This window comes from Camarhynchus parvulus, chromosome 3 (assembly GCF_901933205.1).
Source record: "Camarhynchus parvulus chromosome 3, STF_HiC, whole genome shotgun sequence".
Lineage (NCBI taxonomy): Eukaryota > Metazoa > Chordata > Aves > Passeriformes > Thraupidae > Camarhynchus > Camarhynchus parvulus.
Window position 1 is genome coordinate 13,173,801 of NC_044573.1, and position 23,856 is coordinate 13,197,656.

Consider the following 23,856-nt stretch of genomic DNA (forward strand, 5'->3'; position numbering starts at 1 on the left):
ATGAATCCTGTAAAGCCCAGCTGTGTAAACAATGCTTGCAATAATTCTGAGCTAAATCTTCTGTGTTTTGCTTCAATTCCCGTGCCCAGCATTTTTGTCCAGTTTAATCCACAAACTAAGGGTCTGTTTAGCACTTGATACATCTTAACTTGCAGATCAGGATAAAATACTTCTTGACCTGCTCTTAGGTCTTCCACAGTACTGACTTCTTATGGCATAGCTGAAGAGTTCCATATTAAACCATCTGATTTGATCTGGAGAGGAGGAAGAGAGCTGGCAGGCTTAACTGCAGTCCTCATTAATTTATCCATGGAGAGGGCAAGGGGAGAGACATGTTCAAGCAATAAATGTGAATCATAAAATCATAGAATGGTTTGGGTTGGAAGAGACCTTAAAGATCATTGGGTTCTAAGCCCTCTGCCATGGGCAGGGACACCTTCCACTAGATCAGGTTTCTCCAATCCCCATCCAGCGTGGCCTTGAACACTTCAAGTGATAGGGCATCCACAGCTTCTTTGGGCCAACGTGAGCCAGTGCTTTACCACCTCTACAGTAAGGAATTTCTTCTTAGTATCTAATCTAACCCTACCCTCGTTCACTTTAAAGCTTTAAAGCCTTTCCTGTTTGTCCTGTCAACTTGTAAAAAGTGCCTCTCCAGCTCTCTTTTAGCCCCCCTCAGATACTGGAAGGTGCTCTAAGGTCTCCACAGGGCTCTTCTCCAGGCTGAACAACCCCAACTCTTTCAGCCTATCTGAAGCAGAGATGCTCCAGCACTCTGAGCATCTTCATAGCCTCTGCTGGCCTTATTCCAACAGGCCCATGTCTTTCCAATGCTGGGGATCCCTGAGCTGGATGCAGCACTCCAGGTGGGGTCTCACTAGAGGGGAGCAGAGGGAGAGAATCCCCTCCCTGGACCTGCTGGCCACAGTGCTTGGGATGCAGCCCAGGATGCAGTTGCTGGAGCCAATTAGCAGACACCAGTGTGGAATGTGAGAATCTCAGGCTCTGTCACAGGTAGGAATGGAAAAACAAAAGTAGGAATGTTAGTACTAGATGCTTGTGTATGGACTTAATGAGGCCATTTTGGAAATTTCTACTGGTTCTAGCACCCATGCTATGCTTTGAAAAGTATATTGAAATATTAGAAGAGATTCAGAGAGCTGCTAAAGGGGTTTGAGCTTTAAAAGCCATGTTTCATGTTGAGATCTCAGCAAATAAGTAGGTTTAGTTTGTTCAGATGCAATTTCTGAGGTTGACAGATCATACCACCACTTACCTCTGTGAGCAGACAGGTCTCTAATTTAGCCAAGTTACGTGGTCAGGAGGTAGAAGTACAAAAATAATGCACACAGACACATGCACGCCCCCCGATTAATTAGGGGAGCTACTTGTCTCGTGGTGAAAGCTTTAGGGCAGTGCAGGCTGGCTGTCTCACCACATCCATGGCAGAACTGAAAGCATTCTGCATAAGCTCCTGTGTCATTCAGGAGATCAGATTAGATGATGATAACATTCCAGTCTGGTCTTAGAATAATTAAATGAGGTATTTACAGAGATTTCAAAGTCAAATCAGATCTCCTTCACCACCACCCTCTCAGCAGCTTCAGTTAATGGTATTGTTTACATATTAATGAGATGTAGCATCAGGCTGCAAACCCATGTGATTTAAATGTATTTAGCAGCAGAATTAAGCACATATAATGGTTGCTGATAGCCGTGAGGATGTCCTTACATCTCTTGATCTTTGTGTATCTTGGCTGGAGGTATCTGGTATGGGATCCCAGTAGTCCTCTACTCCTGTATGCAGCACCCAGAGCACATTTCCTTCCTGCTGGGCAGCAGAAAGCAGACAGAGCTGTCCTTTCCCCTGGCTCCCACCCTCAGGGACCAAGGTGCAGTGTCCTTAACCCCTTAGTGTCAGCAGGTGGAAGGGCTCCCTCTGTCCTTGTATCACAAGGCCAGTGGAAAATCAGATAGGTATAGAAAGAATTGGTATGCAGGATCACTCTTCTCTCTTAATCAAAGCAGCATTATCATTCTGTCTTTTTTTGTTTGCTTATTTGATTGCTACACTTACCTAAAAAAGATTTCCAATAACTACTGAGTTGAAAGTGATTTAGATTAACCCCAGCTGACACCGCTGCTTTAAAGAGGGCTGCCTGAAGTTTTAAATCCTCACAAGCATGATAGTTCCCAGGAGGAGCTGTAAATCCTTGAAGCTGCTCCCTCCTGATACTGTGTTCTCAAGGAAAAATCACTCAAATCTTGCGAGCCAAGACAGTAATATTTCCCAGTAAGCAGTTTTAGATGGCTTTTGTTTTAATGTCCAAAAGTGTATCTGTGTTTAAGGCTAACATAAAATACTCAGATATTGTATAACCTGACAAGCTTTCTTCTACTTGTTTCCATCTTTTCTGTCATTATCTTGTTGATCAGTTTATTTACAGAAGTACCAAGCCTCCTCCTGTTGGGTTTCCTAAGGAAATGTGAATAGGATGGAGGATATTAAGGCATAGGTGGGCGAGCAACAGCCAGTGTTTAATGGAAACCTGGAAATGTCTGAAATATCTGGAGCTGTGCAGTGAAGGGACAGGTATGTCACTTTGCAGCAGAAAGCAGTTATGTTGAGCTCGGAGGTAGGATGGACAAGGACCTCACATGTAGGTCCCACTTTCAACAGAGCAGCTTAATTTAAGAATGGATATTCTGTTGTGGGAGCATCTCCGTGTGCCTCTCCCCATGGTGGCTCAGCAACTCATCAGCTGCTCTTCTGTGATGTACCCTGGTTAAGAATAGCATCCTCTGCTGGATCAGAGCAGGGAAAGAGCCAGTATAATCCTTGTGAGGTGTAAAGGAATGTCAATGATAACCAAAGTAGGACAAATTAGAGCTGCTAAGATCCTTGGTAGGGAGGGAGATGTGTAATAGCCACCCCTGTTAATGCCAAGGAGACTTTTGAATTCACCTTTGAGGCTATTGAGAGCCTGAGCAGTTCATCGCATGGATTTGCCTTGGGGCCATCCTCTTTTTTAGCTCACTGGTGATCATTTTGGCTTTCAGAGCTCCTGTTCTGAGTCATTATTTTGGCCCTGGTTTGTACAGATCCCTTTGTCTCACAGTGAGCTTGCTCAGCATCGCTGGGTAGGAGCAAGCAAGTGTCCTTGTGGTTGGTGTGAGTCAGAACTGAGGAATAGACTGTGCTTGAGCTCCCAAAAAAGCTTTAGCACAGGGAGTGGGTCCATCCATCCATCCATCCATCCATCCATCCATCCATCCATCCATCCATCCATCTATCTATCCATCTATCCAGGACCAGGGGCTGGGTCCATCCCACTTACTTGGGATTGTGCTGTAAGGCTGAGCTTCACTTTGGTAGTTGTCTTCAATTACAGCTGCACTGCAATATTCTCTTTGTGAATGTGTTTGAAGGAAGCTGAAAATAATTTAATCCTGCCTTTTACATTCAGACTGGGTTTTTTTCCCCTAGAATTAAAATACTGTGCTGGTGGGGTATTACTGAACACAGAATTAAAAGTAATGTTCAGTTTACCTGTAACATCTTTATTTTGAACCTACTAAGAGGATCTTGGTTGTAAAGTTTTATGATAAGTGATGAGATAAAAGATGCTGGCTGGCTGTGCCAGTGTATAGTGCACCTGTATTGTGTGTGAGCACATTGGGAATGTGTGCTCAGGTTTGCTGGGGCAGGGAGTTGCAGAAACTGAGCTGCACGGGGCTACCAGATGCTGCAGGATAAAAATTCTGATTGAACAACTGGTGTAGTGAAAGAAAACATCCTCATTTTTCCTTGGAAGTGTTTTTTTTTATAAAAATGTGTCTTTCTCTGATGCTGGTGTTTTGGTCCTGAGCCTGGTCAAGTTCTCTCCCTGCCACCTCTGAGTCCAGTGCCCAAAGCAACCAGCTGTGCATTGTAATTGCCTGAAGTAATGTCGTGTATCAACAGAGCTGGAATATAAATTACTTTGATTGGGCACAGAAAGTTCAGTAAGTTAAAGAATAGTGCTTTTGAGGCATTTTGTCATCCCAAAATGGAGACTGCCACATGGATTAATCACCGTCTGCGTGTTGTGCAGTTTACAGCCGCTTTACAATAGTTAGAAATAAACTTTATATTCACTCCTGGGCACTGCAGTAAGCTTTCCTTTTCTGAGGTGCTGTTACAAAGCATAGGACAAGATACTGTCCTTGGGTGCAAAGGATACATAGTTCCACTACTGCAGGAAGAAAGTCATGGAACTGTAAAGCTACTGAAATTGGTGTTTCTGTTTGTCCTGAGGAGCTGGGCTACCTGCCTGACGTTTTAGCCTAAATAGCAGTTTCTTAGCTTAATTAGATTTCAGATGCAGGTCTCTGAACATTATTTGATTTCCTTTGTCCTTCATTCCTTCCTCAAGGGATCATGGAAACTCACAGGATAAAGATGATCCCTCAGATGTCACTGAAAATATTGCAAGAAGTGTTTTGTCCTCCTCAGCTTCTCTGAGCTGTAAACAGATATGTTTGCTTACTTCTTTTTTGACCCACCAGAGACACAGAATAATGTAGTTTCCCATGGGAAAATTTTTCTTCAAAACTAGCAGAAACAGGTTGTTCAAGCAAGTCTTTAAATTCAGGTGGAAAAAACATCCTTAAGTCAGTGACTGCCCTGTGTCTTCATTTCTGATCACTTGATTTTCTGATTGACTGGCACTTTGCTATGGATCTGAAACACGTGTTGTTAGATATCTCCAGATTGCAGAGACAACAGCCTAACTTCACAGGGAAAGAGACAGTAAAGATGCTCAAAGGATGCAGGTTCAGAGCTGCCTGATTAAACCTAGCCTAAGGGAATTCCCTTTCTCATGAATGGTCTGCCTTTGTCTGCTGTGGTGACTTTTCTTCCTTTTAGCAGATTGTCTTGTAGCTTGCCTTGCCAGGGAATTAAAGCTTCAGGCTGCCATTTGTGTGGAGCTATTAAATATGGATGACCCAAGCAAGGGGCCTCTTGCATATGAAACCTGGTATTCTGGTCTTCTCCCTTTCTGATATTTCTGTTCTTTCAGATATGCTAAATATACTTTTGAAGTTTCTTTTCTTCTTGTATAAAATACACTTTCATAGGTGAATCTTGCAGCCGGAATTAGGAGATACTGGTTCCAGCTGGACACACAGAGCAGGCCATGTAATTGTTGTTTGCCTCAATTTCCCCATGTGTAATGTCGAAACAGTAACATCCTCCCTCCTCTGCGCAGCTCTTTGAGCTTTCTTCTGGGTAACTAAGGAGCCATAGTGTAGTCTAGACCTTCTGCAGTCTGGTGGGAAGCCCTGCTGGAAGGCATCTTGTCTGGGGAGGCTATGGATCCATAGGCAAGGAGTAGAGGCTTTCCTGTTTCTGATCAGGAATTCATGGGGAGAAATATACCTGCATGCTAAAGACATCAGACCAGCTATGTGAGTGCAGGGAGTCCTGCCTTCTGCTTGCACAGAGTCAGAAAATCTGTGTTTAAGCAGATCTGATGATTTATGACCTGTGGTCTGTATGCCAGTGGCCCTTAAGTGTAAAGCCTTGATTTTTCAAGTAGTTCATGTAGTTGGCAGACTGATAGTTTAGCTGCCCAGGCATGAATGACTGCAAGATGTGCAAGAAACTCATCTGGCTAAAAATGAATTCATAAAAGTCTTTTTTGATGCAAAGATATCAGGAAGGCCTGATATCAGGAAGAATATCAGGATAGGCCTTTTTTGGCCTCCCTTTTGGGGTAAAGTGTGTAGGTTTTATGTTCCACTAGACATGGGGAGCTATGGAGGATCAGGAGGAAGGAGATTGTAAGAGATGGAAATCTCTTGGAGGTTTATGTAGCAGCCCTTCCCCTGTTTGGGCCAGGAAGTAAGGGATGGATGTCTGTCCCACAGGATGACTGTAAAACTGATGGTAGAAATATTTGGAATAGGGGGGTTAAAATGCAAGCTGTTCTCCAAACTAAAACGTTTTGTGCCAAGGTGCAACAGGCTGGCAATTATTTCCCTTTGTAAGGGCTGAGTTTCCAAGACGTGATCAATTTTGGCATCTCTTGGAAAGAGAACTGGTAGGTTTTACCTGTGCAGAACACAGGGATTGTCTGCTCAGTTCGGAGGTGATCCCAGAGCTAGACAAAAGATGGAATATTGAGTTTTGCTCTGATAGACCTCCAAGGAGCCATATAAATCTCTTAAAAACCCGAAGTAACCTACCACAAAACTGTCCAAGAGAGATTGCTTCAAGACAGCACAGTTATAAAATACTCTGAAAGGCTGAATAGGGTTTTTCCCCCTCTTGTGATATTTGGAGTTGAACTTTAGATACATCATTTTGAACATGGCCTTTTAAAGTAACTTTCTATTCTGGCCCTGTCATTTTTAGGGCTGTAAAGAAAAACCAAAATGCCAGGGAAGGAGAGGAAATGAAAATGAAGAGTGGGGCTAAAGAGTAGGTTTTGATCATCTTTGCAAGAAGTGGCATCATCTGTGAGAACAAAAGTCTTCAATTGCTGCAACTGAAGACAGCTTTTAGTCTCCAATTCTATTTTGCCCTGAGCCAGCCAGCCAAATAAAAACAGAAACATAAATCACTGCTGGCAGAACTTAGCAGTTATGCAACGTCCAGTGCACCACATGCCTATTTTTAGATCAGTTTTACACTAGCAGAATTTACTTTATGAAATCTAAAAAGAATGTCTGTTCAGAGGCTGGGGGATAAAGATGATATTTAGAAAGTGCAAAATGTAAAAACACTTAGAACAAGGATGCTCTAGCAAGCCCTGCTTTGGCAATACTGATATTCTTTCAAAAATGTTGGCTCAATCAGGCATGCTAATGAAGACTAGGGGGGTTTTTCATCAATAGCCCCTTGAATTTCTAATGTGCAGTTGCTGTTTGAATGGTTAGCTGTGCTCCCTTTACCCAAACAGCTGAATATCAGACTCACATACAGCACTCGTTATCCAAGACCAGATGTGCCTCTTCTCTCCTTTACATTTGACTTAATTCTCTTACTATTGTAATTCTGCATTAGTTTGTACTGTGTGTAATCTTGTTCCCAAAGCTTTTTGTTCAGATTCAGAACAGGCAGTGATTGGGAAAAGTTTGACCTTTCAGCCTTTAGATACTCTAGCAGATGAAACACAGTCTGCATAGTTAATGTCTCTCTGGGATTTCTGGGATTTCTGCCATAATTTTGGCAGTTTTCAATCATGTCTTGAAGCAGATTAGTATTCTGACTGTTGAATGATCCATATTGATCCTTTTCCCCCTAAACCTTTCTTCTAGGTGACAACCTTGATGCCATCCATGACATAACTGTGGCGTACCCCCAGAACATTCCTCAGACAGAGAAGCACCTTTTGAAAGGAAACTTCCCAAAGGAGATTCACTTCCACGTCCAGAGATACCCCATTGAGACAGTGCCCACTTCCAAGGAGGAGCTGCAGCTTTGGTGCCGGCAGCTGCTGGGAGGAGAAGGAGGAGAGACTGAGACGTTTCTACGAGGGTGGAAGATGCTTCAGTGCAGCTGGGCAGGGCATTGTCCCACCCTGCAAATCCGAGCTCAGGGTCCTGGCCGTGAAGTGCGCCTCGCTCCTCTACTGGACGGCGTTCCCAGTGGGAATGCTGGTGCTGCTCTACCTGTACAGCTTTGCACAGTGGTACTTTGTGGCCATGATCGTCTTTTTCGTTGTGCAGCAGAAGATGTTTGGTGGGCTGGAACTCATTGAACTCGCTTGCCATCAGTATTTTAAAAAACAACAGAAATTTCATGACACGAAAGTAAAAATCAATTAGTTCCAGGGTAGAGGAAGGGTGGTTTTGAGGTGCCCTGCAAATTTTATGCACAGGGAACAATTTTTGCATGAGAAGTGTCTTTTACTATTGCCATTGTTAGACATTTGCACATGATTCTGTGAAGAGAAAGAAAAATGTTAGATATTGCTCCATGTGAAAATGGTAGTTTTTAATCTCTGAATGTAATTTCCACATTGCTCTCACAAGCAGTTAGCAACTGCATTCTGCTGTCATTAAGAAACAAATTGCTGGATTACTGAACAATCATAGGGACATTAATAAATGTGATGTGCACTGAAGTTTCATGTAGAAACCCAAACAGTTCAGCAAAGAGAGGCAGATGTATGATTTCTTTAGAGTCACGTTGGTGTGATGTAAGCACCGGATTTGGAAAACCGGTAAGTTTTGATGGTAGATGAAAGTTGAAGGAGAAGTTGTTCTGTTTCTTTTTTCTATTTCAAATAAACTTATTTTGTAGTAATATTTTTGCATAAGCTTTTCCAAACACTACTGAACCTACCAACTATTCTGGCTTGGTCACTCAGGAGGATTTCAAGCCTTGCACTCTTGTGTCATACTACAGAAAGCAGTACAGTGCTCACTCTGCCTCCATTTAAGTGTTTGCTGATTATTTAATAGACCTGTGCAGCTCAGTTTTTATCTCTCGCTGTTTCATACTGTTCTAGTCTCCCTGTTAGCTGTGGGAGACTTGTTCCTACTGTAGTATGCAGAGCTGCAGGATAGGGGAGCTGGTTTATTGGTATTTTTTTTCTCACAGAGGCAAAAATAGCTGTTTGTCTCTGAGTAACTGGAAAATGTTTTTAAAAAAGGCTTCCTTGTATCCTTGTAGACCTTCTTTGGTTGAAAACATTTTATTTAGTTTTCAGAGTAGGCAAGATACCTTTTTTTCTTTTTTTAAATTTTTGTAGTATTAATTTTGGTTTTCACATTGCTTCCTTTGGCATTTCACGTGTCCATGTACTTAAGCAGGAAGAGTGCTTGTTCCTTGCATGTCAGACAGACCTGTTGAAATGCAATGGTTCTCTCCTTGGTGGTACAAGAGACGGGTCTGAGTTTTGGATTTAGCACAGGGAAGAGCTGCATCTTCCCTTTGCATACTGGCTTTGTTTCCTGATGACATCATTACTTTTTCAACCTCCTTCACAACTTTTGGTACTTTCCCTTATTTTCATGACATTCACAAAACCTGAAGGCTTAAACTCAGACAAGGCACTTTGAAGTGCATCCCTTGTCCTATATAATGAAAGTAATGTTCATGCTCACCTAGAAAAAGACAAAAACATTGCCAGCACTTCGGAGATACTTCAGGTCTTCAGGTTAAATTGTTTTGCAACCTCCAAAATTTTAGACAACCTGAACAATTGTATTGCTGCAAAACCTTCCTGACTTACTAAATATTTGGTTTTTTATTGCATGAGGGCTTGTTTGAGCTGGACCCAGATGGCCTGGCTCCATTTGTTGAGTGGCGTTGCCGTGAAATGTGAAAGTCCAGAGTGCAAAACGTACCTCGTACTGTGCTGCGTGTCTCAAGTGTTGGGCTGGCATGGTGGACACACCTGTTTGCTTCTAAGTTACAACACTAAGCATGTTGTCTAATGTGTTTGTTTTAAAGACCATTCTTGGATGAATCACCAGCCTCTATTCAATTGTCCCTTGCAAGGTGACAAATCTTTTTTAATCTGTGCTTATAATAACTAATTGTTTATTATGCGGAAAGTACTTGAAGCCATCTGGTTTACTCCAAATTTTTTAATCCCTTTTTTCTTAAAAAGAAATAAAAGTAGGTTTATATTTAGGGTTATATTGCTTATTGATTTTTTCATGTTTGTATCTGTGTATCTGACAACTGGTGTTGCATTGTCATGAGTGGAAGGAGGTCTTTTTTTAAAGCAGTTCTGTGATATCACAGGCATGGTTGCAGCTTAAACTTCCATAGCCTGTCTTCTCTTCAGCCAACACCTGCACATTCAGGTAACCCACTGCAAGGGAAAACCTAAAAACCTCATTTGTGGTTAATGCAGAGGAGACCCAAAAGGCTTCTTCCAGTCTGTCCTGAGCCACGGCTGTGCTTTCATACCAGGAGTAACCATAGCCAGCCTACTCCAATAGCCTTAACATCATCTTCAGGAATGACTTCAGAGGACAGGTTCCATGTGTTGGTGACATAAAATACCAGCTACGCTTTTCTCAGTTGTTCAGAGAACTTTGTGGTGTCATCAGATGTACCAGGAACACCTGAGTGTGAGTGTGAGTCTTGGTCATGGCATGGTTCAGGATTTATGTCTCTGTGTAATTAAAGTTGGGCTCTGGAAATGAAGTCAATGCAATCCATCGTTGACCCTTACAAGGGATTTCCTCCCAGTTGGAGCCAAACATGTAACCTACTGTAATGTGGTTAAAACATCCTGCAGAATTTGTAATTCATCTTTCTTCCTTATGTGTTTGGATCAAAGAGAAAGAATAATCTGCTTTTCAGCTGGTAATGTCACCTTTGCAGTGCCCAACTCCATGGTGCAGAGAGAGTGGTAAGTGAAGAATCCTCCTCCATGTGTTTGATATAGATGTTTAGATTATGTGCATCATTTTTCAGGTCAATTAGAAATGCAAGATGGGAAAAATGTTGATTCAAAACAAAAAGTTTTGTGGATCGAGAAGCTTCTTTGTTTAAAAAGTAATTAAGGAACTGGGGGAAGATTTTTCTGTGAATGTTTTTTCCCCTCTGGTGAAAATGTACCTGTTTAATGAAAAAGTTCTGCTATACAGGTTTCTTGGAGACTACTTTGTTCCTACCCTGTCTCCCTTTTCAAAGATCACAAAGTTGGCATTTAAGGACATGCTTTAGTGGTGGACTTGGCAGTGCTGGCTCAGTGATCTTTTCTCACCTAAATCATTCTGTGATTCTGTGCTGGGTGAATCACTTGGAAATTTTTTCAGTGCTGTTGGGATAAAGGTGCTAGTACTCCAGGAATCCCACAGCCCTCTTCCATGGGATGTGGATTGGTGCTGGGTCTCATCTCACTCAGTAGCAGGTTTGTCCCAGTTCACCTTCTCTTGCAGTCCCAGCAGCTCTGAGCTCTGTCTGCAGGGCCTGCAGGTCTTGCTGGGTCTTGCACACATTGTTTGGGATCAGTGCTGTGCTTTAAGGATGCTGCTCCCCTTTGCTCAATCAAACGTTTCCTCATCAGCATCAGGAGGTTTCTTTCTCTCTGCTCAGAACAGCAGGTTGAAATCCTGCTGTCTCTGTGGGTCATCAGGCTCATCTGGGTAGCAGGATGTCAGACCAAGACATTTTTCTCTTGACTTCAAAGCTGCAAGGCCCAAAGCTGGTCTGTAAGGTGTTGTCTTGATCATAGGAGATGTAGTTCCTAGTTTTGTGCGTTGCTTCAATCGGTGTTGTTTAAAAAAGATCTGTGTTTTGATAACTTGATTTTATATGTGCACTGTGTGAAAGGAAACACCAGGACACTACAAACCTACAGAAAGCCTTAGTTTTCAGATTTCACTTATGATATTATTAGAATGTTTTAACCATGTACCAGTTACTCTACTGCAACAATAAAGACCTGAAGCATTGCATGTGTTTAATTTTGCTGTTTTCTTTTTACTGCCCCTGTAAGGAACAAAGCTTGTCTCCAGTTGTGATATTGGCTGGCTCAGGCAGACTGGTGTCTGTTTCCATGCTTGACTCATGGATTGTGGAAGGAGAGCCCCCCATCTCTCCATGGGAGGCTGGAAAGAGGTGTCTGGCTCTACCCTCCCTTCCAGCTTCTTCATGTAAAGAAGGCACAGAAACCTTTGAGTGTGCAAAAACTACAGCTCAGCTTTAGCCTTGCTGTGCTGCTTAACCAGGATTGCTGAAGGGTAACCTGTCTTAGGCAGTGATAGGTGGGTAAGTGCTCCATTTCAGCTGTATTCTGTTATCTCCCATGTAATTGCTGACACAAGAAACCATCTATGGCAAGGTTCACATTCGTAGAGGGCCTTTCTTTAATGTAACTTCAGGTCACAGGTCCCTTGATTTCTCTCTCCATTGCTTGAGTGCTGATCTGGTGTGGAGGCACAAGGGCTGTGTTTCTCAGCTCCTCATTACCCAGTGAGAACAGCCTGGCTCTGCTGGCCCTAGGAAAGACCCGCATCTCCAGCAGGTATCCTGTGGCAGAAAGAAGAAACAGAGACCCTGGCAGCAGTTTCTGCAGCTGGAAATGATAATTGGCCATGTCTGTATATGCTCAGAGCATTCAAATCTTTTCCCCAAAGTCAAAATGAGTGGCTTGTCACTCTGGAAAGGTGGTTGTCTCTTCCTCTTGGTTTCCTCACAAATATGCAATGAAAAAATGTATTTCTCTGTCTTACCTGCCCTTACAGAAAACATTAGTAATGGAGGTCAAAGATTATTTCACCTTCCAGCTGCCCCAAACCCCTCCTTTGCAGCCCCACATAATGGGGAAAAATGGTCTTATTTCCTGAGGAAATAGGAGCTTTGAATCACACTGCAAGCGATCTCAACCAGACAGTGCTCCTGGGAGCAGGGAGCATGGGCTGTGCTTATAACATGGCTGGGTTACTGCCAGCCTGGAGGGTTTGGGCTGAGGCATGTGAGGGAGAGTGAGTTTGCCTCTGTCCTTGCTGGGCAAGCAGTTTTATCAGGAGCTGATATCGGGCCCCGAGTTTTTACGTAGATGTCTTTGTTCTGTTACAGCAGGGCCTCCAGGTGGTTTGTCATCCCCTTTTCTGGAGGTCCTTGTCTAGGAGGACTGTTTCTCAGGTGGGCATTGCTGCTCTCAGTAGAAGATGGGAGAGTGTTTGCTGCATCTGAGATGCTTCATGCATGACAGAGGCAGATGTGCAGGGAAGTGTAATGGTTTTGGTGGTCAGCAGCCTCTTCCCTGTGTTCCTCTCTCCATCTTGCTTGTCTGGGGGAGGAGGTGACAACCCACAGCCTCAGGGTTCTATTCCCACAGCTTCGGGGAGCAGAGAAGCACCTCCAGCATTACCAGAGAGAAGAGCTAAAGGGGCTCAGGCCTCAGCAATGCTTCTGCATCCCCAGGACAGGTAGCAGAGGAGGATGAGCTGCTGCATGGAGTGAGAGCACGGGGAGATGCTGTGGGAGGAGCAGGAGGCACAGCTTTCTGTGGAGCTGTAACCTGGCACCCACATTGCTGCTGGATCTTGCTCTCTGCCCCCCTGCACTATTTCTTCACCTTCCTTCAAGGCTTGCTCTGCTCTTTGAACAGCTGGGTGTCCAGTCAGCCAGGGGAATGGATGTAGATTAACACTGAACACAAAGAGGAGGGAAATGTTAGGGATAACAGGATAGAGGTGCTAGGGAAGGTGTTGGCTCCTGCCAGTGCCGGGTGCAGCTGTTGGGAGCGTGTCATCCTGTTCTAGAGGCTGAAGGAAAAGGTCTGTGTTAAAATACTTCTTTACTTAGATGTCTTTTGAAAAAGTGAGAAGAGAAAGAGCATCCACCAGAGGGTGGTTCCCAGCAGGAACAGCATTGCCTGTGTGTCCCTGTCGCTACTCAGGGACACACTACTCTGTGCTCACATTTCTCACTTGATGTCCTGTGTTTAAAGATATGCAAATGGCTCCTCCTGATTCTTTTCCTGGCAATTGTGCAAGACCCTGAGTTCTTTAAGGATAGAATAATCCCTCACTGTCATAAGAATCCCACTGGCAGGCTGGGAAGCTACCCACCTTTCCAGGGAATCTTGCAAAATCACTTGTAACAGTGCTGCCTTATGCAATCCATGTTTTGCCTGGCAGCCAGGTGCTTCCTCACCTTCCTGGCAAGGAGCTGCCTCATCATCCCCCTCCCCACTGGCACAGTTAGTTTCCCTTCCCTATTATCCACTGAAATTATTCAAGTGGAGTTGTTCTGCCTGCTGGTAGGTCCTGAGGTTTGCTTCCTACAGCTTTGCGCCCCCTGCCAGTGCTGCTCCAAGAGCTCTCTGAAACTCAGCTCTGAACCCACTTCATTCAAGTGCCCTTTTTATAGCTACCTAAGCAAAGGTCCCCACTTTCCCAGGGCTTGTCTTGGTACTTTGTGATGGGCACAAATGATCAGCCAGTGGGGTGGTCTCAAGGTCACAGCGGGGAAACCTTCCAGCCCTTGATGATCAGACAATCATGCACAGTCCTGGACATGGGCAGGTCAGGATCTGAAATTGTGCTGCTTCCCACACACCTTAACACCAATCCCTGCTGGAGCAAAACCAGCATTTAAAGGAAATGAGCTAAACCTCTCTTGGCAGCCAACAAAACTTTTGTTGTTCCTCTCTTGCTCTATGCCTTACTTCTCCTCTCTCCCTCCTAGGAGTGAGACAAGAAGGTTTTGGGACACCCTCTGTTGCTTGAAGCAGGAGAAAAATGATCCTGGAGCCACTGTCCTATGTGCATCAGGCTGTGCTGGCCAAGTTCACAAAGCAGGAGTTGAGGACTGCTTGACACCGCAGGCTCCTTGCACTTGTCTGTCCCTGGAGAGCCACACAAGAGAGAGAAACTGGGCCCAGTTCCCCCCCACACTGGGCTTGGTGTGGGCACTGCCATCTCGTTCTTCTGCACGAAGAATGTGAGATCCTCATGGCCAACACAAGGCCAAAGGGACACGGAGCACCATCCCACAGGATCCCAGAGCTTCAGCCAGCAGCTGGGAAGCCAGAGAGGGGCACCTGGGAAAGGAGCTGCTGACCACCAGCCCTCAGGTGGCCTTGGTGCTCTTGTCAGAGATGCTGTGAGTGACGTGGGCCAAGGGTAGGGACAGAGCACAGGCACCCTTAGTGCATGCCTGATGTGTCTGGCATCAGGCCCTAACACCCACCTGTGGGTTTGGTGCTGCATGTCCATCTGGGACAGGTGTTATTCCTGCCCCCAAGGCCTTGGCTGGGACAAGGGCAGGACAGTGCAGGATCAGCAGGACAATGGCAGCAAATGCCACACTGCCAGCAGCAGTGAGGGCTGGCACGGATATTCCAGCTACAGCAACCCAGGGGCCTGCCTGGGCCTGTCCCTGCCATGTGCTCAGCACACCCCCCCCCAGGAGTTCATCCTGCTGATTTGGTGGGGTTTTGTCTGACACAGCTGATGTTCAGCTGTGATCTCTGCTCTCTCACAGTTCCTGCTCCTGCACCATGTGAGGGATGTTGTATGGTCTCAGAACGTGGGGTGCCTCAGCCTTCATGCCCAGCCTGGCTTTAAATGAAGGTGCTGAAGCTCTCGGAATAGTCTGTTCTCCTTCTCTACTCCTGCACTGGGATGAGTGACCAGGGGCAGGGCAGCTGGCTCAGGCCTCCCTGGTCCATCACAGGGCTCTTGGAGCAGGGAAAGGGCAAGCCTGATCCTGTGGTGACTCTGTGGCCAAGTGTCACATCCAGTGGACATCTCCAGCCTCTCTCTCTGTGCTCCTCTAGAGGTTTTGCTTTCTGCCTGCACGGGGGAAAGGGAGTTTCTTTTCCAGGAGCCCCTGAGAGGCAGCACAAGGAGATGTTTTATGCAAGATCACAGCAAGGCGTTCAGGTCTGCCTCCTCACAACATGGGAAGGTTAAAGACAGGCTCTCAGCTTTCCAGAAAGTGCTTTGTGAGTGAGAGAGAGCATAATTAGGGATTAATGAGAAAGGAGCCTGTGGTTTTATTACCCGTTGGACACCAGTCCCGTGGATGAACAAGAGAGGTTGCATTAGCTGCTTCCTGCTGAGTCCTTCCAGCAGGAGAGTCCTTAGCAGACTTTCTGCATCATTTAAGGACAGGAGGTAGAGGAGGGCACTGCAGGCAAGGAGTGCTGGGGCTTGGTGTCCTCTGCTGCAGGCTGGGACAGGCCCCAGATCTGTGGCCCCACGGGGGGACTGTGGACCTTGGGGCAAAGACCTTGGGCTCTGCTGTTGGCTCTGCCACTGCCCAGTGGCACGTGTCACACACCTCCTGCATCCCAGCTGGGTCAGCAGGACTGAGACATCTCCTCAGGTGGTGCCCAGTGACAGCCACAGCTCTCCCAAGAGAGGCACAGCCCAGGTGCAAAACAGAGCTATTTGCTTGTGTGAAGGTCAGAGCAGATCCCACCACCCTGGGATAAGCCTTCTGCCCTGCTTCAGCCTGAATCCAACAGTGAGGGAAGCTGGAAGAAACCAGATAAATGCAGGAATAAAAGCAGGGAGGTTAAACACCTGATCTTGAATTAGCTTCATCATTCCTAGCCATTGCATAAAAGCTATTAAAGTTATTACAGGGCATGTTGGATGCTGGCACAGCAGGAACAACAAATCTAAGTAGAGTGGTCCTTGTCATAAATATCACTCAGGCTGCCTTGACAGCCCTCTGCCATCCTGGCTGAGCGGTGCCAAACCATGGCTGCAGCTGATGGGAACAGCTCCTTCTCTCTCTAAATGATACAAGGCTTGCATCCTCAAGGAAAGAATCCTCCTGCTCTGGGGCAGACGTGCTTTCCCTGGGTCCTTTCCACAGGGATCTTGCTGCAAGTGCCACAAGGAACCGGAGGCCAGGATTTGAAAACCACGGCACAAAAAGAAATCATCCCACTTGTGCATGCGTTTGTCAAGTCCATTAATAATGTGCTTCACACTGTACTTTGAATGCTCTTTTTAATGATTGCTCTGCATTTTGCCACTCAGCCATTGCAGTCACATCTAAGTCCTAAAATTATCAGACATTCATCTTGTAAAATCACAGCCTGACTCCCCTGATATCTCACTCCATGATACCAAGGCATCTTTATTGCCAGGCACACGGACTTCTCAAGCCTGACACAGCACACAGGTAGGTGCTTTTGCTGCTCTGTTAGCTAAGCCAGGAGCCTTTTCCAGTGACAGACCATGGCACCCCCTCGGTATGAAGTCCTCTGGTTACCCCTCTGGTCTGCCAAATGCTCTGACACATCCAGTTAGGAGACAAAGCCAACTTTTAGCTCAGTGTCTCCAAATCCTAATCCTCCCACTCTACCACGTCTCCCCAAGCAGAGAGAGAATTAGAAAGGAGGGGACCTTGCCCCCCACACCAGCAGTGATGGGCAGAGCAGAGAGGTCGCCCTGAACTTGGACTGCTTCCAGGGCCATCGACCCTCCCTGCGTCAGTCGTTAAGAGGATGCAGCAGGAAGTCATTGAAACCAGAAGACAATGGGAATAAAATGAAGAGCAAAGAATCCATTCACACCCTTGGCAGAGGCATTTCTGTTCCCTGCCTGCCCGCAGGGAGGATGGGTGCTGCTTGTTAGACAGGTTATGTAATTGAAGTGGTCTATATTTATCAGGAGAGCATGGCGTGCACACCTCGAGGGTCAGAAAGCCCAGCAGTTTGGAGAGCATTAGCTCCCCTAATGAATCAGCAGGGAGAAGGACCTAAAAATATGACTCGGCTGCAGAAGGACATCATTGGGTGGCTGGGGGAGCCAAGGTCAGGAGGCCCTGATGTGCCTTTCCAGCTCTGGCTGGAGTGGTGATGCTGTGCTCAGATGGTCATTGCCTCAGAAAAGGCAAAATCCACTTGTGCTAAACTCCTTTCAAACTTTGGCTGTGGTGCTGGATGTTGAGCTGTGCCTAAAGGAGAAGGGAGACCCCCCAGTCCATGCCATAACCACTGTATTGTAAAGTCAGCCTCCTTTTTGCATCATTTTCCCTCTGAGCCTGATACCTCAACACTCATGGGATCTATCCTCCTTTTTAGGGCATAGAACCACTATAAATGGTTGGTTTCCTTCAGGGTCAGGGTTATCCTTGGCTGGTCCCAGCCATGGAGGCTGATTTGTGCCCCCTGTGCTGAGCCCTGCTGTGTGGCCTGGTCAGATATGAGCTTTGTGCCAGCTCCTGAGTGCTGGGGAAACTCAGGGCAGGCTCTTCTTCATCCTGCTCGATGCCCAGCCTTCAGGAGCAGCTGTGCCACGCCACAGTCCCCCAGCTGTCACCACAGTGGGGAAGCTGCAGCACATCAGCAGTGGCCCAAAGTCACCCTGTGTCAGAGTGGAGACACTGAGGGGAGCCGGCAGCTGGAGGGGTGCTCCTGCTGCTTTGCATGCATGGAGATGTTAATGAGAGTTATTTTTAGGGAACTGGAGATGGTGGAAGGAAATAACAGATAGCCTTTGTTTTCTTGGTTTCTGCTATTTTAAGTGAATTTGTTTGCCTGTGGTGCCAGGGAGCTCAGCTCAGTGCCCTGGTTTACTCAGGGCATAGGCAAACAGTGGCCATTGCCCCATGCGGTGTTTGTGTGGTGTCCACACTGTCATTTACCTTTGTAAGATCCTGAATGTTGTGCCCTGGACCAAATTCTGCCTTCCTGTAGACAGGTTGGTGGACCTGCCTGCCCAGGGCAGAGAGCAGAGCCTGGACACTCAGTCTGTCCCCTGAGACTGGCCAGGCCCCAATGGCTGTGCATTCCTGCCACATCCCCAGTAATGTTTTGGTCCTTGGCTTCACATGATTCAGATGAGCTCTGAGCCCTGCCTACCACTTGGCAGACACTAAAACTACAGAGGGGTAGATTTACCCCTCTCTATAATTTATATCCTTAGATTGATTTCTCAAAGCTGCTTAGTGACCCGTCGCAGCCAGGGCTGGTGTCCCTCTCAGTGGGGCTTGCAGAGCAATGGTACTTGATTCAAATGCTGCACTCCTAGGGGCTCCCTCTCATCCACCTGGAGCCTCCATGCTTTGTTGTGGTTTGCAAAAGCTTGGTCAGAAGGTTCTTTCTTGTTGGTATTTCTGTGGGATTCTGCAGAAGAGCTCTCCCCCATGGAAGTCAGGGTGGAGGTTACCTACAGGAGCAGTACAGCTCCCCAACTCCAGCTGGTATAAACCAATCCTTGAGAGGAGGATCCTGCTGAGCTCTGAGGAGCAGCAGTGCCTCAGGGGCAGTACAGGAAGGGGTCAGAGAGAAGAGATCAGGGGATGGAGGAATGCAGGTGGGTGCTGTGGCTGTGTCAGTGCTCCATGTGGAGCTCTGCAGTCAGGCACAAGCTGGGATCCTGTTCCCTACACCTGGAGATGCTGGCAGCCCTGATGGCAAGCACAGGCCCCTGGAGAAGGACCAGGGGGTGAACAGCAGTGGTCACATCTGTGCTGTGGGCCCAGGGCACTGGTAAGGCATTCATCTGTGTTATGCATAGTCTCAGTCCTTCCTTCAGCGTAAAACTTGGTGTATTTGACACAAACCACACGAGGATGTTCTCCCATCACACTCTTACTTCTTGTCTGTGGGGTCTCTGTGGTCGCTGCAAATCCACCCACGCCACTGGATCAGTCCTTCTGGGCTGTCACTTGGTCAAGCACCTGGGTGCCACCTCCTCTCTGTTCCCAACAGTGTCACTGGCTGAGCCTCAGAGACCCAACCCACCACCAGCTCTGGCCAGCATCCCTGGCCTCTGAGATCAGGCTCTGTCCCACAGCAAACAAGGAACAGGACTGATTCAGACATAGCCATGGGGCTGGTCTGCCCCATGCATATTTCCTGAGCAATAATTTATTTGGAAGACCTGCTCTTGGCAGAGGTGTTTGATTACATTTCTCTGCTCCCGTCCATCCTCTTTGCTGATAACTCAGCTGCCACAGCAGCTCCTCCTCCCCTGGCCCCACATCTCCTGGACAGGCCCACAAGGCACATCCTGCTCCTGCAATGGCTGCTGAAGTTGCTTTTAACTTTTAAACCCTGGGACACAAAAGCCCTACCTTTACCATTTGCCTGCGGTCCCAGCAGCTCCACATATCCTCATTAAATAACCACTGATCATCAAGGCACTGATCATCACTGACAGGCCCCAAAAGCAAGGGAGATCCAGATGTCTGGTGTGCCCACAGCTGGTCCCAGCTCCCTGTGGCTGCAAAATATGGGGGTTCTCCTCCCTGTGGGGTGGGGAGAAGGGTTGTCAGGAGCCCAAAGGAATGGTGAGCTTGTGCCTTTCCACTGCAACTTGGGGGCAGGTGGCTGCAAGGACTGAGTTTATCCCAGCCCCACCAGAATTTATACACACAAACAATACTAATGGTTCTTCACAGGGGGTTATTGAGATGGAAAAGTGGCAAACTGGATTATGGCCTGTGCAATTTCATATTCCTCTTCTGAGACACAATTTAAATAATCCCTTTTCATAATTTATTTTTAATCTCTGTAGCACAGACCCTGAGGGAGGATGTCACCAGAGCAGGAGGACTACCAGCCATTGGTCAGCTGAGTGTGAGGAGGTGGGTGTCCATGGGGCAATTTGGGTGCCAACCTGACCCCCAGAAAGAGAAGATTTGCATGGAGGGATGGATCATGCAGGGATATTGATGCAGCTCTCTGTCCAGGGCAAACCTCAGTCTGATCTGTCCTTAAATGCCCGAATTTCAGAAGTGTTTGGACCCGATATGTGAAGCTTGTGTCTTGGTTGGGATTAGCTCCTAGCTGGTTTTTCCAGCCACCAGCCTTGCTACAGTGTCTCCCAGGGGAAAGGCCATGTTACATTTTGGGAGAGATCATGCAAAGATTGGTACATGCACAGGGGGAGTCCCGATGTGAAACATTCTGATGGACTCAGTGATGGGAAATCAGGCATCACACCTGAGAGAGGTGACAGGAGAAAACGTGGTCACTGGTGGTTGTTTAGGGCCAGGAGTCTGCTTTCTGGAACAGGCTACAGCTGGGCCTGCAGCAAATTTGCAGCTTGACAAGGATGCTCAGGAGTCCCTGCTGGGGTTCACTTCACCCTGAGACAGGCACCAGCTGACACATAAATGAACTGGGTTTTCCCCCCAGCTTTCACTAAGGCTGGTGCTGGGCTCTGTAATTGCACAAAGTTTTAGTACAGCTCCTGTCTCGACTAAATATCTTCAGGCATCACTAATTAAATTGAATTTACTGGGATGACAAGTGTCTCTCTCCTCTCAGCCACAGATGTTGTAACTGCAGCTCAGGCTCCAGCACAGCCTGTTTGGACCTGCTGCAGGACCCTCAGGCTTCTCTGGCTCAGGGTACTGCCTGGGTGCCTCTCCCAGTGTGAAAACCAAGGGGCAGACTGGACATCAGCCCAGCATGGTTTTTATTTCTGCAAATAACTCAGATGCCCACAGATCTGACTGTAGATCCTTTGTCCTCTTCTCCGTGCCCGGTGGGGAGAGTTAATAATAGAAGTTGGATGCTGCAGGAAGATGCAGAATTTAAATGAATTCCCTTTCCTTCTCAGTAATAAAAATGTTTCTCCCCTAAGAGCCCCTTGATTAATTGATCCGGCAATTGACAAATCAAGGATGGGAAGGCATAAAATCCAATAGAAAGGGATGAAAATAGCATTATGTACCATCTGATGCAGTCAGCGATGTCACGCTACCAAATGACGGCAGAAAACTGGGGCCTTGGGCTGGAGGAGCCTTCATTAGGATGTGGCATGGGTATTATTAAGTAAAAGAACATTGATTTTGTTTGAAAGATTTGGCCATCCATATTAAATATAATCTCTGTAATGTAATCTCAGGAGCTGCTTTAAATGTCAGCCTCACTTGGCTACATCTGCTCGCTGGGGCTGCTGCTCCAAAATGAAGATGGAAACTTCATTCTCCATCACCCATTGTGCCCCCTTAGAGGCTTGATAGGCTGTGCCCAGGCAGGGGAACATCAGCATATGGGCTCCCCACAGGAAATAAGGGTGTGCCAGAAAGGCCTGTGCATCTAAAGCATATGTGACTGTAGCAAAACTTGTCATTTGCTGAGGCAGAAGCAGCCAACACACAGGATATTTCAAAGCCAAAAATCACTTTAAACTCTGGGCTTTCATGTGAGACTTGAACACCTGGCTAAATTCTTGGCAGCAATTAACCCATGTAGCTCTAATCAAAAGCCTTGGAAGCTGAACCCCCTATCCCAAGTCCAATCTGACAAATTCTGATAAAGATTTTTCTTTGCTGTCACACAGATGTCCAGATCCAGCAACAGCAATGCCCTCTCAGGGGTTCGTGTGGGCTCACTGGAGAGAGGTGGCACTTGCTGATGTCCCCATAGCTCATCAGAGAAGTGGATGCCTCAAGACTGGGGAAAAGCACTATGGAACTCACAGCCCTGCAGCACAGCTGATGCCAGGGTCCTCACCCCGATGAGTATTTCCACAGAAAAATGGAGCATGGTACCACTGGTCCCAGCTGGGAGCACGGGCACAGTCCCAAAGAGCCATGAATCTCACATCTGCCAAACCTCAGAGGAATTGGGGACGTGCCTGGGCCACAGTGTGGGAAGGAGGTGAGGAGGAGGAGGATCTCTGATGGGGCCATGAAGCCAAAACCCAGCAATAGTTGGTAGGAGCCCTCTTTGCTGGCTGCCAGGGGCATCTGCAGCCAGAAATCCAGCCCAGCACCTGCAGAACACTCTCGCTTGTCAGAGACAGAGAAAATTCTATGACAGGAGGGACCATGGGCTTGAAAGCACCTGGGGAAGCATTAGTAGGACCAAGGGAAGATTGAAGACTTTGGATGCAGTTATTCCTGCCTCCCACAGGTCCAGTGGGCACAGAGGAGTCAGTGGTGTGAAGAACAGGTGCCTGAGCACATGGGCTGCATGGCTCTGCTAAAGGAGCTCGACAAAAGGCATCAAAACAATTTCCTTGAGAATCAGAAGTGTCCAGACACAGCTGAAGGCACTGTGCCACTTGACTGTAATGGAGTCAATTTTCTCTTTCAAAGTGCAGCATATAAACCTTTTTATAGCCATGCACCAGCAGAGCTATTTTTATTCCCTGCCAGCTGTTGAAAGCCATTTCTGTGGCTCCCTCTCCATGCCCTTGCCAACCATCCCACAGTCACCATTTCATTGCCTGCTTGAGCACTTGGGACCTGAATGACAAAGAAACAGAAGGTTATCACTCCACTCGGGCACTGCTCTGGGGCCAGGAAGGAATTCTGTATGGCTGGGGGCTGGCAGGAGATGGGGAGGAGGGTCAGTGGCAGCAGTCAAGTTTGGCAGGGCTCTCTCCATGTCCCTCCATCAGGTCTGCTCTGTGCATCACTTGTGGTTGTGGGGCCACAGCAACAATGAGCTGGGCTTTTGTGTGGTGAGGAGAAAAAAAGCAGGGTCCAAGGGAAAAGCAGGCACACTGACAGAAGAAGACCCTTTGGAGGCCCAGAAAATGTCTCTGGTGCCAAGCTCCTCAATGCCATCCTGCTGGAGATTGTAGGGTTTGTGAGTAAGAACCCTGGTGGTTCTGCCCTGATTTTATTCTTCTCCCAAGGGCCCCTTTTCAGGTAATGGGCTGTGCAAACCTGTGCTCTGACCAGCTTCTACCTGGCCTGGTGTGGGAGCAAAATAAACCTTCCCATAGGTCCATTGACTATTTTTCCATCTCTGTTGTGACTGTGTAACAAGAAATGAGACAAAATCACTCTCAAGATCATGCTGGGCAAAGCCCATGTTGTCCTAAGGTAACTGCCTCAGGAACTAACTGTTAGGCTTGAAACAAAAGGGGCTTCCCCCCATGTCTTTCGTCACAGTAACTGCAAAGAGGGAACAGCATTACCTTTCCTTATGGAAAAGGAGAGGGTCACCTGCCTGTGACCTGCACCACCACAGATGTGACTGTATGGATCGAGTGTAGAGCTCAACATTTGGGGCACAGATAAGGCACAAATTCTTGCCTCCCCTCTCAGTCAGTCCCATGAGGTGTCTGAAGGAAATGCAAACACCTCTTTGGTATCCTCTCTTTGGGAAAAAAAAAAAAAAAAAAAAAGAGGAGAAGAGGAAGAAGGAGAAGATGGAAAGAAAATGGATTTGTGTTGGTTGGGTGAGCCCAGTCATTTTGAAAAGCTGCAGAGCACAAAGGTGAAAACATACATGGAAAGCAAAATACAGGAGCTTTTGTGTGCTGCCAGCAATTTTCCTTCCCTTCACCGAGAAAGGAGCTGCCTGGATGTGTGGTGGTACAATCTGCTCTTTCAAATGGCTGAGTCAAATACCAGCTAAATTACAAAGAGTTGTACAGAAACATGAAGGACACATAATGACAATATTTTGTCATTCCTCCCTCAGATGGATGTGGAAAATGGGAAAGAGAAAAATA

At 46.8% G+C, this 23,856-nt stretch overlaps 1 protein-coding gene across 1 annotated transcript in view; it reads left to right on the plus strand.

The window, feature by feature from the left end:
* The window catches only part of LCLAT1 (lysocardiolipin acyltransferase 1), a 112,148-nt gene extending 100,743 nt beyond the window's left edge, over positions 1–11,405 (plus strand). Inside the window, 2 exon segments of the mRNA XM_030944275.1 lie at positions 7,306–7,484; positions 7,486–11,405. Coding sequence (XP_030800135.1) covers positions 7,306–7,484; positions 7,486–7,815 — 509 coding nt within the window. The 3' untranslated portion in view covers positions 7,816–11,405.
* Positions 11,406–23,856: the final 12,451 nt, after the last annotated feature.